The sequence below is a fragment of the Triturus cristatus genome, chromosome 7, assembly GCF_964204655.1.
Source record: "Triturus cristatus chromosome 7, aTriCri1.1, whole genome shotgun sequence".
Classification (NCBI taxonomy): Eukaryota; Metazoa; Chordata; class Amphibia; order Caudata; family Salamandridae; genus Triturus; species Triturus cristatus.
The window spans coordinates 1,213,650,076-1,213,666,670 of NC_140590.1; the positions used below are offsets into that span (position 1 = coordinate 1,213,650,076).

General features: G+C 44.1%; 1 protein-coding gene and 1 long non-coding RNA gene across 2 annotated transcripts in view; one reads left to right on the top strand and one right to left on the bottom strand.

The window, feature by feature from the left end:
* LOC146811634 (transmembrane protease serine 9-like) overlaps nucleotides 1-16,595 on the top strand; it is a 1,785,969-nt gene that overhangs the window by 206,722 nt on the left and 1,562,652 nt on the right. Inside the window, exon 4 of the mRNA XM_085618610.1 lies at nucleotides 1,479-1,790. Within this exon, the coding sequence (XP_085474736.1) occupies nucleotides 1,479-1,790 (312 nt within the window). The remainder of the gene's footprint in view (nucleotides 1-1,478; nucleotides 1,791-16,595) is intronic.
* Nucleotides 1-16,595, bottom strand: part of LOC146811635 (uncharacterized) — a 126,405-nt gene that overhangs the window by 14,998 nt on the left and 94,812 nt on the right. The window lies entirely within an intron of this gene.

Genomic DNA, 16,595 nt, shown 5'->3' on the forward strand with positions numbered 1-16,595 from the left:
CTGTGATGGTCCTCTGTATATATTGCTGCATCTTAATATTCCCCTCATTCGTCGTAAACTACAAAGGGGATAAATATACAGGCTCCTCCAGGGTGTAAGTGCCACTGGTCATTGACATGACCGGGCAGTGTGGCTGTTTCCTGTCTTGAAATGTGTTTTCTTTTCTGGTTTGATCTCATTGGAAGGAAATGTAATGGAGTGACACTCGGTACTATACGGAGACCGTGGTCTATTGCAGTTAATATAGATAAGTACACATGGATGCACTGCCGCTGAGAAATGTTGATACACAATTATGTTAAAAAATGTGTGTACAACCACACGTGCTGCGAACAAAACGTTTCTATAAATGTGGCGCTCTCAGCGCGTTTAGTATCCTGTCTATCTATAATGTATGAATAAAAGACAAATTGTTTCGGCTCAGGAGAGGCGTCTGATCAGTGTGGCATAATGCAGGTTTTATGCCTCAAATAAAGTCAAATTCAGATAAATGTAGTGATATGTTTAACATTAATTTCTATTTGCAGCAATTATAATTGAACTGCCCTCGTTGTACATCATCTGGTGATGTTGCTCCGTGTGCAGTGTTTATCAAATACGAGTCTGAAAATAATGCTGCTGCAGTAACACTGCTTGTGAAAATGTTCTCTTTACGTTGCCATTGGGTTGGAACACTCTTTTTACTGCAATTTCAAATAAAAGAGAAACATTTTCTCTTCCTGTTTTAAACCTCTGTAATGTTTTAATGATGAATGCTTAAATAAATCAAATATGTCCTCCCAAAAAAGCATAAAGGCCTTACAATATTGAACTGTTCTAGTATTAACCAGATCGTCGGGCAATTCTCAGTTTACTTGTTATGATTACACACATATTACGGCCTGTAAAGTCGTTAGTGATATGAAGAACATTATGAAAAACTTTAAAAAACTAATAATAAGATTGTGTGCGTTCACAATATTTCCGATTCTATGGTATCAAGCTGGCACGCGATCAGGCATTTCTGAATGCATTTCTGAGTGACAAAGTAATTTAATGCTGTTCGGAGAAAACTTCCCAGCTCTGACCCTGCCCCGTGCACCCGGGGTTTATGTCACCATCCACTGCTCTTGAGTCACACTATTTTTTAAACATGCTTAGCTCCTCTGCTGCTCTGGAAGTAGGATGTCTGGGTAGGTCTATGTCCTCTCCTTCTAATCGTGAGTGGTAAAGTCCCTTCTAGGCCTTTAATGTGGTTCTGGTGAAGACTGAACCATTATGCTTCTGAATGGGGGTAACGGTGACATGGATAGAGGCGGAGGGCTGGGAATGTGCTGATTATGCAGGAAGGTTGTCTTTCACGGCACTGAGCTGATCTAACCGTAGCAACCTGTTGAAATGAGAGCTGAAACTCAAATCCCTTTGACAGACTCCAAGATTATGGCCATTGGGCACCTTGCCTGAAAGCCTCTCACTTTATGTGCTTTTTGTCCCCGCAGGACTGGCCTTGCGCCTCGTAAATGGACCCAATAGCTGTTCTGGCCGAGTTGAAATCTACTACGCAGGAGCCTGGGGGACGGTGTGTGATGATTCCTGGGACCTGATCGACGCAGACGTTGTGTGCAGGCAGCTCGGCTGTGGTGCCGCCAAGTCTGCTCCGTCATACGCCTATTTTGGTCAGGGCAATGGAAGCATTCTCCTGGATGGCGTGGGCTGCAGAGGAGATGAATCCTACCTGTGGGACTGCCAGAACCTCGGGTGGAACATACATGACTGTAGTCATTATGAAGATGCCGGGGTCTTCTGCACGGGTAATTTCATTTTCCTTGCTTGATATTAATCTCACTCTAGGCTTTATTCTTGCATGTCGAAGCTCTTAGTCCTCTCTATATGCTGCTCAACTTCTGAATCTCCCTAAGTAATGATGTTTAAAGAGTGACCATGGTGGAGGCTTGCCGAAAACAAACAACTTGTGGACAATCCCTTCCAGAGTAATCAGCGGAACATCTGTGTGACATGGTCGGTTGTACACCAACACATACATGATTCACCGGGTGAAGTCCACCCCCTCGCCTACACAATACCTTTTGAGCCCATGCGTACCTTCCTTTATTGTCCTTCGAAACACCTCACCTCTCTCCCTAAAGTAATTGCAAGTATCAAGGTGTCTTCAAGGGCAGTAGAGGTGGTGTACAGAAGAGGGTGACTTATGAGACATGGGCATCTGGTTCTAAGGTCCTGGTATGACAGTGCAGCTCTCTGCTACAATGCCAACTGAGCCCTGCCTCCGATAACGCTTCTCTATAGACATCTACACGCCTGGTGAGGTAGAGCGGGCAGAGGTTTAGAATGGGACAGCAAGATCCTTTCAAGGGTAGAATGAAACCCAGAAGCATGCATGAGGTTTAGGAGCTGAAAATGAACCTACAAATATATGCAATGCTTTAAGCACACCACATTTCAGATTACTGGCTGGACTAGGAAGCCCATTAATCAGTGGGTAAATACAAGATCATAGGGATCGAGCCTCCGGCCTGTCACCCTAACGTGGCACACTGGGTCTTATCTGCAAACTACTGATAGGATGTGCAGTCAATTTCGTATTTGCTCCCCAAATAAGAAACGATAATGTTTGATAACAATTTTTACATTTGTAGGTACATGTCTTATGTATGTCCTCTGCAAGAGCCATGATTTTAATTGACTATGTAGGCTTTCGCAGCCTGTCACCCTAAGTTTTGCACACTGGCACTTTATCCACAAATTACTTACAGTATGTGTAGTGAATTTCATATCTGGACTTCATATAAGAAACGATAAGGAGTGACAAAAATGTTCAGTTTTTTTCAGGTAATGTTATGTCATGTCTGACCTTCACAAGGTTTATTGTTTTAATTGACTAATAAACATTTGTTTTTACTATGAGTCTGTGACAAAGCAGTGCCCAAGGAGAAGGCACCCACCAGGGCCAGTAAATCCTCATTGTGCCTTCATGCCCTTGGCTTCTCCTCTGAATCATAGCACCTCCACAAACACAACAGTATTATCATATAGAATTATACATTCTGCACATCTCTCATTTGCAAGTATGCCTATATGTATGTGTGTGAGATTATATATATTATCTACTGGTGGTCGCCAGTAGATAGTTATAGTTAGGACCGTGTTTCCATAGGAAATCTCAAAATTCTATTTTGAATAACTAATGGGGTGCTCCGCTCAGCTCCTACCCTGAAAGTCTCGGGGTGATTCGTCAAGCGGGGGCCGAGAAAAAAGGGGGGTCCCAAAACGCGTTTTCCCCATGCATTTTCCCATAGGATCTTTAGTCGAAGGTACAGCCCGAACGGCTGAACAGAATTACTTGAAATTTGGCAAAGAGGTAGTCCTTAGGTCAAGGAAGTGCCTTTTGCATATAAGGAGTCAATCTGTTCAGTAGTTCCTGAGAAAATTGCAGTTAAAAGTACATAAATATCTATAGGCGCGCACCATGCGCGCACCGTGCGCACACGGTGCCGTGCGCGAGCGTAATTCTGATTGGTTGTTAGATGTCTGTCAGCATTCGAATCGGTCGAAATCAGGAAGTGTCGGACGCCATTTTGTCTGTCGCACTGAAAAGGAAAGGTGGAGAACGTGAAAAGGGGGCAGGGTGGAGAGTTCCTGACCCCTAGCCTTTTTCAGGGGGTCACAGAAGGACCCGAAGGGTGAAAAAAACATATATATTTTTTTTTAAATCGCGGGGTGCGCGCACCGTGCGCGCATGGTGAAAAACCCTTAAAACATATAAGAACGTGAAAAGGGGGCAGGGTAGAGAGTTTCTGACCCCCTAGCCTTTGTCAGGGGGTCCCTAAAGGACCCCGAAGGGTGAAAAAAACCATTTAAATTTTTTTTTAAAAATCGCGACGGTGCGCGCACGGTGAAAAACCCTTAAAAAAAAACCTTTTAAAACTGTTTATAATTTTATAGAAGATATTAACTATGCTGTTCAACTTTATCCAAATTCCCCCAAAAAAGCTGAGCCATTCCAAATTACAGGATACAGTCAATCTATTACTATATACATAGGTAGTTTATTGTAAAATAAATATATAAAAAATATAATAATACATTCATAAATTAGCATTTAAAAAACCTTGCAAATTCACTAAAAAAACCATAGGTTTCACACACGTTATAGTTAGGAATTAGCATTTATAAAACCTTTGAAATTCACTGAAAAAACCATAGGTGTCACACACGTTATAGTTAGGAATTAGCATTTAAAAAACCTTGCAAATTCACTTTAAAAACCATAGGTTTCACACATGTTATAGTTAGCTGGACATTTCACTCGTAAAAAACCAATGAAATTCCCCTGTTATAGTTAGTTCAGGTAACTATAACTCACGCGACCGCAATCCACTGCTGATGACGTCACATATTACATCACTGATGACATCATCCAGTGAAAATGTGTCTTTCTGTAAAATAAATATTTTTTATATATGTATATCTTGGAAGAATAAATGGGTAAATAAGTGTCTAAATACAGTGATGTAATATGTGACGTCATCAGCAGTGGATTGCGGCCGCGTGAGTTATAGTTACCTGAACTAACTATAACGGGGGAATTTCATTGGTTTTTTACGAGTGAAATGTCCAGCTAACTATAACATGTGTGAAACCTATGTTTTTTTAAGTGAATATATATATATATATATATATATATATATAAACATGTTACGAGACATTTACTGCGGTACAGCGGCAACACCATGCAGCAGCAATTTATTTTAAATCACAAGCACTTTGCCTGAACTGGTACTTACCAAAGTGATGTATTGTGGGACTACGAGACCTGTTGGCAAGCTGCATCAGTGTTCTATGATTAAGGCTATTCCAGCTGAAACGCGTCAGAACAATCACTATGTTGCCGCCCTATGGTATTATAAATGCCTGTCACATGCTACCAGTGCCTCGACTTTTCTTTGTTACTTTGCTGGATGCAATTGAGCGGAATGCTTCGTTTCCGTCGTCGTCAGAGGCTGCCCTGCAGGGTCATGAGCTCCTACGTACGAAGACTCGTGAGTGGATGTTAATGTGGGGAGACTGACCCGCTCCGACTTCAGGATTTCCCGCAAGTCACTCGACATAAAGATAAGGAGCAAGGGATGCAGCGGGGGTATTCCATCGCCCCTTGTAAAACATGTTATGAGACATTTACTGCGGTACAGCGGCAACACCATGCAGCAGCAATTTATTTTAAATCACAAGCACTTTGCCTGAACTGGTACTTACCAAAGTGATGTATTGTGGGACTACGAGACCTGTTGGCAAGCTGCATCAGTGTTCTATGATTAAGGCTATTCCAGCTGAAACGCGTCAGAACAATCACTATGTTGCCGCCCTATGGTAATATAAATGCCTGTCACATGCTACCAGTGCCTCGACTTTTCTTTGTTACTTTGCTGGATGCAATTGAGCGGAATGCTTCATTTCCGTCGTCGTCAGATGCTGCCCTGTAGGGTCATGAGCTCCTACGTACGAAGACTCGTGAGTGGATATATATCCGGCATGCAACATAATTAACTTTACTAAGAGGGGCACACCGGAGGCCTTTAAAATTGATTGAATGTGCAGGGAACTATGGGAGTTAATCATTTGCATTGTGCACGCAATACTGCCTCTGAAGAAAGAGCGTGAATGCTCTGAAACGCGTCAGGCAAACGGACATAAATCATTGGAGTTGAAATGCCTGTCCTTTTGAAATAAAAGTTTTGTTATTCACTGGCTGGAGGAGTGCGTCTCTGTATGCATGGACAATGCTTTGGAGGATATATATATATATATATATATATACATATAACCTACTTACTGGAGGTCGCCAGTAGGTTGATATAGCTAGGACCTAGTTTCCATAGGAAAAGCATTTCCTGACTTGTCTGTAACTTCGGCGTTTCTTGATGCATCTACACAAAATTTTCCCCAGAATGTGTCCTCCTGATTCTAGTTAGTTTTAATGAAGATTGTTAAATGCAGGCTATGTAACTACATAGTGGAGTCCTTGGTACATTTGGTATGTTGCTCCCCCGCCCTGCTCCAACATCCCCGGACGCTGTTAAAACCAATGTTCCTAAGGTATGGGGACAGGACGTGTGCAAAGGCAGTAATATGGCTCCTGACCTGCACAGTGCCATCGGAGCTGGCCAGATTCGGAAAATACATGCCGACAGGCAACAGTAAAGATAAAAGAAGTGAAACTGGATTAAGTTACCTGGTAGAGACAGATTTAGATAGCCACGACTGAGCAGGGCAGTTTTACCCCCCATAAGTGGGATGGAAGATAGAACATTGGAGTAAAGCAGGGAAACATATGAGAGTGGTCTGTTCTGAGTGGTTCAATGTCACATGGCACATTTGGCAACAGGAAATCCTAAGTAACTAATGCCAGTGACATATCAGCCCCAGAACAAATTATAGGCTAATTTTGCACAGTGTTCTTCCTATTATATCTGATGGAACGGAGCAACCATAGCTAAACGGACATATTGAGCAGTTGTAAATAACTTGGTGGCATATTTTGCACAGAGACATTGTTCATAAAGGTGGGGATGACGTGTTTACAGTCTAGTCGAATTATATAGCACTTGCACTTTTTATGCTAGGTCCATCTGTTACGGGAAATTCATGGGTTGGATTTCAACACTGTGATTTTATTTAAAGGTGCTGGGAACGAGCTCTCAACCTTAAGCTAAAATATAAAGAACAAGCATGTTATATGTTAGGATCAATTGCATGTATGGGGGGATCTCCTAGCCAGGTATTTATTTCTATTCATAGTGATGGGAAGTTGGAGCAAGTCAGATGATAAAGACATTCTGGATGGTTCCCTCTCCTCTGCTTTGAATTTTGTTAATAGTATAAATTTAAGGTTAAATAAACAATGTCATATGTGTGAATTTGTAGTGATTTTTTTATGTTTATTTACGCATTTTCAAATATGGTGGAACATTAATCATTGCCATGTACATCATTATCAATATCTCATCACAATAAATTAATCCATCACAATTCACAGGAATACCTTACAAATAGTATCTGACACATATCTGATGGCGGGACAGTCCATCTCCTATTCACGAGTCTTGCTGTTGGTTTCGAAGATATGTAGAGAGAGGCTCCCCAATATCTCTAGGCCTCGAGGCTGGGGGTAGCTCCTCCGCATAATTTTCTAGTTGATCTCGATAGTACACCAAGTCAAGTAGCAAGCGTTCATGTTTGGGGCTACTTTCCCCCACCCAATGGCTCAACACCCTCCTTTTTAGGTCTCACGTATGCAGCGAGCAAGCGCTGCATAGGCAAAAAGACCTTTAGCGATCGCTTCGGATTTTCAGCCAAAAACGTGCACGCGTTCCATTGCCTTCAATGGCAACGCGTGCACGTCAGGAGATTCACTTGCGGGAGCGAGCGGCTGGCGCCATATGTTATCAGTTATCGCGGCGCCAGCCGCTCACTCCCACAAGTGAATCGCGTAGGCCCCCTACTCTCTCCCCTCCCGCTGCGTGAGGCGCGCGCCCTTGTTTTCTGTTGCTATGAATGAGAGTTGCTCAGGAAGCACAAGCCCTACTTGTTTGGGAGTGTATCGTACTTCAAGGAGTAGGGTGTGAACTATAGCTTGTTGATTTCAAGTCAAGTCAAAAGAGTCTTTATTGCGAGTATTTCATCATAAAAGACATGCTAATAATTCATCAATACAAGTTAAAAACGTACAAATATATATTGAACCAGTATACATAAAAGCCAATAAATAAATTTTCACTATTAAAAACACCAATAATAAAAAGATATTAAATGTGCAAAGTTACAATGACTTGATCTATTTAAAACCTATATCATAACAAACTACACAATATTGGGATCAAAATAGTTAAGGACTGATACTCCGATTTCGTAAAAGCCATGCCCAACTAATGTATTTAGCCACACCAATGATCACAAAACTTGAGGTATCAGACTTCAATATTCTACTAGCAGTCAGTGCTGATCTAACTCCAAGTTTGCGGCATACAGCCCGCAACCACAACCTTCTTGGGCGAATATACTCCGGGCAGACGTAGAGAAAATGATCAACAGTTTCTGTCATATCCTCACAATGGGGACATTTATCATTACCCGGGGTAGACCAATTTTTAGTAAAGGAGCGTAATGGTAGGGTGCCTAGTCTAAATTGATGGTAGAGTTTACAGTCCTGCAATTTAGTAATTGTATCCCAATATGCCTCAAGATATGGATCATCCTTATAGGACAAATAAGTTATGGTCAAAGGACCTCCAGTCATGGAGGCAAAACGCTTGTCTTTGACCCATTGCCAATAAGTGTCCCTAAAAATCTTTTAAGGGGGAAAAACAGCCGTCTCGGGATTAGACCACAACTCACCCATTCCCATATCAGTCAGGGTAATTTTAATTTCAGACAACCAACTGACTCTATGGGAACCCCCATGAGTTTTGACTTCTAACAATGCATTGGCGTAAGAGGACAGTTCTGGTGTGGTCCACAGACGTCGCCAAAACGCCAGTGGCCTAAACCGCATCATATCCTCAACAGGTTGGCAACCTAGGTCATATAGGAGAGGTATACGTGGGGAGGATTGTGGTAACCCTACTGCAGACCTAAGAAATTTATTTTGAGCCACCCTCAGGGAATCCAAATTACTAAACCCCCATATTTCAGCACCATACATGACCTCTGGAAGGATTTTGGACCCATAAATTTTAATCAGGGGAGCCATAGGTTTGGTTAGCGAGAGCCTATGTTCCCTAAGCAGTGCTCCACCTAATTGAGTATGTTTAAGGGTATAGTGGTCAATCTGGGGCTTCCAGCTAAGGTTGTCAGAAAAAGTGACCCCCAAATAGGTAAAAGTAGAAGTCTGTTCTAATATTGCTCCTCCCATTTCGACCCTGGCCTTTACCGGTCTAGCACCACGTAAGACCATAAATTTGGTCTTCCCCACATTGACCTCAAGCTCATGTTCGCGGCAGAACAACTCAAAACGGGTCAGTGCTAACTGAAGCCCCTGACGCGTTTTAGAAAATTAGGAGAGTATCGTCAGCGAACATGAGCAGGGGGACCTTCATACCAGCTAAAGTGGGCGCATCAGTTGGAAAATTTAAAAAATAATCAATTACCCCATTAATAAACAAGTAAAAGAGGGTGAGGGCCAGTACACAACCTTGTCTTACCCCCTTAGACACCTCAAATCTAGATGACACCTCACCTGGTTTCCCCCAAAGAACCTGGGCATATGTGGATTCGTGTAATCTAATCAACAACCTCAGTATTCCAGGTGGCATGGCCAATGCCCGAAGGACTTCCCACAGTTTAAATCTTGGGACGGAGTCAAATGCAGACTTAAGGTCCACAAAGGCGGCAAATAGCATGCCACCCCCAAGAAATACTTCCTTCCAGTATAATAAGGTAAACCTAAAAGCCTGGTCAATGGTTCCAACATGTGAGCGAAAGCCCGCCTGTAGAGGTGTTAAAATGTCAGTTTCAGAGATCCAACTCTGAATACGGCCCAATAGGAGGCGAGCAGTAATTTTTTGGGCAGCATCTATGAGACTGATTGGGCGATAATTGGCCGGGGCAGAGCGATCACATTCCTTATAGATCGGGAATATCTCTGCCCCAAACCAAGTATCCGGAATCGACGCTCCACCAGCCAGGGCATTAGCAAAAATGGTCAGATAGGGAGTCCAGAGGTCCTGGTCCTGCTTAAAAAGATCAGCAGGAATACAATCGGGACCCGGGGCTTTACCACTGAGAAGAGATTTCAAGATTGCCTTCACCTCACTGGGGGCAAACCGTAACACTTCTATATCAGCATCAGACCACAAAACTCTTTCTGGCCTCTCACTGGACTTAAACTGATTTTCGAAAAAGGTGACCCACTGAGCAGGTTCAACATGGTTTACCGGGGTCATATCCTGTGGGTTCTTACCCCATTTGAGGAGGTGCCAAAATTGGCACATGTTCCTACCCTCGCAAGCATCATATAACTCGCTCCAGCGATTTTCGTCCCAATTTTTCTTAGCTTTTATTTGGGCAGATTTATACGCAGTTCTACAGCTCCTAATACTTTCTGGTATCCTAGATTTGATAGGTATTGAAAGGGCTTTACGAGATTCTTTACAGCTTGCATCAAACCAAGAGTTATCCCTCAGAGATTTAAATTTACCATTGACAGGGATGCTCTTGACAAAAAGAGATTTAAGACCTGCAAATAAGTCTCTATGAATATCCGGAATGCTACACTTAACCCCTTCCTCAGACTCGCAGCTAGTCAGTTTGTTCGTAGCTATATTAACCAGGTTCCTAATGGCTTCCCGTGCGGTAGCATTAGAAGCAATCTTAGGCCAGCGAACCCTTCTCTGATCATTAGTCAAGATGGCATGCGCTTGCACAACACAACCATCGTCAATTAGAGGGCCATTGAAGCTACTGTCTGATAGTAGCAACGTCAAGGGGTTATGGTCACTTTCTATCCTATCAGTCACCACCATATCAATAACAGCCGGCCACAACTCACAGTTAACCAAAATATAATCTATTCTGCTACCACTTCTGCCATTATTAAAGGTCATCGTCCCAGACCTATCTGATATCGTTCTGCAATTGGCAGCCCGCAGGCCCTTTTCAAGACATAGACCCTTCACATATAATACTGCTTGGGTCCATTGCCTAATGGGGCTTAATTCCAACTGAGGAATTCCCCACACAGAGTCCTCAGCCTCAGACAGTTTCCCGTCATCGTCTCCCAGAGGCTCAAAACATGTGTTAAAATCACCTGCCACCACCCTATGGCCATCACTGGACACTGAACAGAGTAGTTGATCTAAAAGATAAACTGTAGGGGAGCATTTGCCACCCGGGAGTCCTCTCACGTAGAGGTTTATAATGAGGATATTAAGGCCCCTAGTGGAAGTAATCCTGATAGCCAAGATATCAGGATTTTCAATCGGGACTTCCACAACTGTAATGCCCTCACATTGGCGTACCCAAATAGCCAGACCACCCACCGGTCTGCCTCTAGGACCCTTAATAGCTGATTTAAAAAAGTTCAAATACCCTACACGAAATAGGGGGACTAACGACCAGGTCTCCTGGAAACACCAGATATCTGCCTGATCGGCAAAAGCCAGCCAGTCAGGAACTGCCAGTCTAGAGAGTAAAACTGCTATATTCTAGGAGGAAATGTTAACATTATGGGAATCACTCTTTTTATGCACTACCTGATTCGCCACATTAGGGTGGGAGGTAGAACAGGCATTGGGTAAGCCAGATAAAACTAAATCTTCTCCTTGAACCAATGGAAGTGATTATTCAGGAAGCACCCGACTTAAGGGTTCTAAGACCCCTATTGTCTCAATCCCAGTATGGGCGCTAACAACCCTTAGTCAGTCATTGTCCTCCAAGGAAGAAAGGGCGGTAAAGCGATTATGTAACAAAATAGGATCGAAGGGCTGCAAAACCTGCTGGGGAGCAAAATGCGAGGCACGGAACTGTCTAGTAAGCGCATCCCTTACTGGCCTATAAAAGTAACCAAAGGGTAAAATCATGATCTCGTTAGGGTTAGGAGCATAATGAGAGGCCCTCTCCAAGATTTGTTCAACCAGTAGAGGGGACCTAAAACTCAATACCACGCAATCCCCTACCAAGGGCTTTTGAGAGTGGCCGACCCATTTTACCCGCCTAACCATTTTGAATTCTTCGAACAAACTTTTGCTGGCCCCTAGTTTGTTCCCTAGATAGTAAAGGGCTTTATTTTTGAGATTAGACCAGTGCTCCCTTGACCCTGCTGGGAGTGATGGGACATTAGCTAAGATAACTGTATGGGGAGTAGCTTCCGTGGGGAGGTGTAAGTTTATTAGCACATCAGGATCCTCTATTGCCTGATCAGCAGGTCCTTGAGTAGACCTCCTTAGCTGCTGGTCGGTCAAAGGCCTATCAACAATGGTATGGGGGGCCATGGGCCGATTTGAGTTAGCTCTATTAACTACGTGCTCATAAGAGTTAACAACTTGGGGTCTTGAATCGAGATGGCCATCATGAGCCCCTTCATCTACGTTGCAGGCCACATCATTAGAATTATGTTCAGGTGGGGTTACAACTGGTGGGATTTTACTTGTTAAAGTTGCTTCAATGCAATTTAGCCTTGTTGCCACTGAGTCTAGCTTATCCAATACAGGTTGAATAAGAAAAACTAGCTGTTCCTTAAAAAGTGAGCTTAAAAGCTCAAAATTCTGCTGGGTCATAGGTTGCAAGGGGGGAGTATTTTCAGAGGCAGTACGAATCCCACAGGGTTGGGCCCCTCTGTTACCAAGGGGTACCTTAGGGGCACTTAACTTACTGGGGCCTCTGCCTTTCCTTTTCTTGCAGGGCGGTTCTCTGGCTTTGGGGTCAGTAGCTTTTTGTTTGGCCCTAGTTGTTACCATAACAGGACTGGGAGGGCTACTTACAGTTAGCAAGGGGTCAGTAATCCCTGGCCTAGGTGTTAGACATACTTGATCCGCCAGGGAGCAGTTACCAGGCCCATTATTCATAGTAATAACCTGTTCATCCACATGCTCAGCAGGAGGTAACACCAAAACTGGTTCTAGAGATAGTCTTCTCTCCACTGCTAAAATCTTATTATTGATTACTGACTAAGCCCTAGTTAAATAGTCATCAAGAGTCCCCACCAACCTAACCTCAGCTTTCCTCTTGCTCATGATACCAGTGACTTAATACTTGTGGCACTTATACTGGGGTGAGCATACACAGATCCCAATGTAAGAACAAATAAACAAGGCCCAATTTTGCCAAGTAACTACATATAACCCAGCGACAAAAGCACAAAATGCCAATCCAAGAACCAAGAGAGGGGGCCCAGCCCAGCCACAACCGGCCACTGACGGGCAAGGACGGGCCCGCCCTTGGCCCGGCGCGCGCCCGCGCGCATCCCGCGCAGCGGGAGTGGTGAGGAGTTTTTAAAGCCCTTGCCCCGCGTCAGCTGCGGCCAGTTTGCAGCGTCGCTAAGCCTCCTGGGCAACGAAGTCCATTAACAGCAGGAATTGCCGGGAAACAGGTCCAAAGTGCAACGATGCGGCTCCCGCTCAGCGGGAGTGGTGAGGAGTTTTTAAAGCCCTTGCCCCGCGTCAGCTGCGGCCAGTTTGCAGCGTCGCTAAGCATGGGCAACGAAGTCCATTAAGTGCAGGAATTGCCGGGAAACAGGTCCAAAGTGCAATGATGCGGCTCCCCTTGTTGATATCATCATTTGATACTCTTAGCGATGGTGCCTTTTAAAACTATTGATGATAACACGAATACCCATAAATGTAGAAAAAGCATGGTTCTAATTAGAATAACGCTGATAACAGTGTGTCGCACTAAAGCGGCCAATAGAATTTCTAATGTATTAGAAGGCCTCTCTAAAAAAATGCATTAAAAGAAGAGAGCAGCTGCTACAAAAGCTTCCAGTGATGGGAAAGATACACCCTGCGCGGTGCCATCTCTTGGTATCTTCCAATTCAGAAATGAACGTATCAGACCGGAAAGGTGAGTTTGTGCTTCCGGTATACGGTTTACAACTGAGACGGGCACCTTTCTTAGGGGCAAGCTGGCAGAGGCTAAGGCAGTAAAATATACCCTGATTCGTTTTTACTCAATGCTTCAAGAGGTGGATAGTATAAACACAGCAAGAAATTGGGATGGTTATTATTAATTACAGTGAATGTTATTTGCTATAGATGTGCGCGCACCGGCACTCAATTTTATTTGCTCTTCAAAGTAAAAAGATTATAATTGCACAGTTCAGTGGTACTCGGGTGGGGTGATATTTGGGTGGCAGGTTGTTGGTTCTGGAAGTTCCTTTTCGGTGGTATTGTCACATAAACCTTGAGTGTAATTTATCTTGTTAATCAGACCCTATACGCTCTTGTAATCTACCATTGTGGTTCCACGAAAGACCGGGAACCCTACTGGCCCTGGCACACATTGTGCGGATTTACTATCCAGTGGTCTAAAAACTCGGCTGTATCTCCCCTTCAGGCAAGCACAAGAGCCACTGTCTTGGGGAATCTGACATGGAGATAGTGCAAGAGAGAGAGAAGAGAGATTAATTTGTCCAGTAACCTTATTTCTGAAAGACCTGGCGCTATTATTTTCTGATTTAATGCTCGCCGCTTTCACCTCCTGTGATCTGCAGGTCTTGAGCTGTTCTCCCGGTAAAGTGGATGCTGCCTTCCAGATTACCGAGCTCAGCAAATGGCGTACCATCACAGCCTATAATAGTAACATATGCATCAGGAAAGGCTAGATAAAAACACATTGCAATTGCGTCACTGCTCAGCCCTGCGACCAGTTACCACCGCACTGATGAGAGTGGAAGATTCCATGTCCTCAGCATGTGAGTGCAGTGCCGAGTTCACCATCTGCATGCAGAGGGGGCAACCGCCATACCAGTGTGTGTACCCCTCCCCCCAACCACCACCCCCTTTATACACACACAACTTTCGAGCAGGACACCAAGGCTTACAAGGCATATTACAGAGCCAGACCACTATCCCCTAAGCACTTAAGAGTAGTACATATTATTCATACACCTAAGCAAATCTTTGCACTCTCACTCATAGTGTATCTGGACCTTCATTTATGCTCTTCCCCCACACATAAGCAGGCGTTCACCCCGAATTAAGTGCTTAAAACTCAAATACTAATTTGCGGATTGTAGACATAGCTACTGGAATTACGAAGCAATGGGAGGGGTTCCATAAATTATGCAGCACATAGTTCCATTATGGGCCCAGAACCCCCCCCTCATGCAAAGGCAGCATAACATGGCAGAATAACATGTATAAATAAAACATACCACACATTTTTAGGTCGAGGACTACCGGTCTGCCGAAAGGCAGAACCGGAAGTCGGAGATTTAATGACTTGGAGAAGAGGGGCTTGAAACCGCCCCTCTTCTCCCCTGTTCTCCATTGGCTGGCCTCGTAAATGCTGGCCAGCCACTGGAGAAGAGGTCAGTCACTCCGATTAGGCCCCGTCCTTTTCGGATCGGGGGGCGTGTTTTTTAAAGAAAGTCTCATTCTCTCCTCCAGCCAATGGCTGGAGGAGAGAAAAGACAAACACGCCCCCGAATCCGAAAAGGACACTGCGTTTCTCCGAGGCATTTCTGCCTGCCTCGGAGAAAGGCAGTGGTGTGCTTGCCTTTTGCTCTGCCTTGTTCTCCCTGGAAACGCTCAGAGAGAGGGACATGTCTCCTCCAGCTGAATAAGGCCTGGGGCTCACTGAGTGAGCAAACAGGGTCTTTCAAAAACAAGCATTTGCAATGCAATAGGTCTCGCATTTATACGAGTTTGAGCTATTGGCATTGTAAATGACAATGCCTTTTATTTATGTTTTAAAAACCCACACATAAATAAAAGGCATTGCCATTTACAGTGCCAATAGCTCAAACTCTTAACAACTGCGAGACCTATTGCATTGCAAATGCTTGTTTTGTTTGTTTGTGTTTTTGCTTCGTTCGAGACTTTTGCCGGTAATGTTCTGCTTTGCAATTGTAGCTCTTTGATTCACTCAAAGTAAGAGACTGTTAAGCCACTTATGACTCGCCAACCAGCTGGCTGCTGATTCAAGAATAGAGCGTCCTAGCGAATACATCAATTTACACTCCTCTGGGATGGGCACACGTCCAGCGGGGAATGAGAAAACGGACCAGAAAATCAGGTCAGAGGAGACAAGTCCAGACAAAAACGGGCACACAAAAAGCAGAAAGCAATCTAATAATGAGTAACGCACTAAAGCATAAAATTAGCCAGAATGGCAGATATTGAGCGGGTGGAGAGCAACGATGACTTCACTTCGCTTGACTTTGGTGAAAGACATGCAGTGTCCTACAAATGCGTGCTGCACCCCAGCTACACACAGAGGAACTGCTACAACTCTATGATGTGTACAATGCTTTAAACCTTCAGAAAAAAGCCTCAATGTAATCCGACTTCCTAATCAGTTCTCAAAGAAAGAAAATCGGGCTAAAACAGGAATAAAACACAATGAGAAATCTCTGCGTATTAAAAAAAACAAGAAAAACAAGCCCGGCGGAGCGTGGCGCGCGCGCTTGGCGGGGGAGCGCATTCCAGGCGGGGGAGCGGACCCTTTGAAGTGCGATGCCAAACGGATTGCATGGCGGCACGATGCGCGTGATTGTGCGCGTGCTCGCCATGCAATCCGCTTTTGGGATCCGCTTTTCGTTCATAAGTGGCTGCTGCCTGTCGTTAGTGCCACTTTGGAACATTGGTAAGTGGAGACAATAATGTTCACTTTACACATCATCTGCTTTGAAATTCTGCTGTATGGTTAGCTACGGATGTGTTCTGCCCAGCATATGTTGGTGCATTTCTAAACTTACCTTGCACTTGACTATCTCTATGGCAGTACTGGTGAAGGAGAGGGCACCTCCAGATAGCTATAAAAAGAACAGAATAGGCAATCGAAAAAAGTAAAGTCCTTAGTCAGTAGAATCTCAACGCTCTACCTGTCTGATTAATAAGTGCGCTATGGGGTTATGTTTTTTTCTGAAGCACAACTACTGCTGC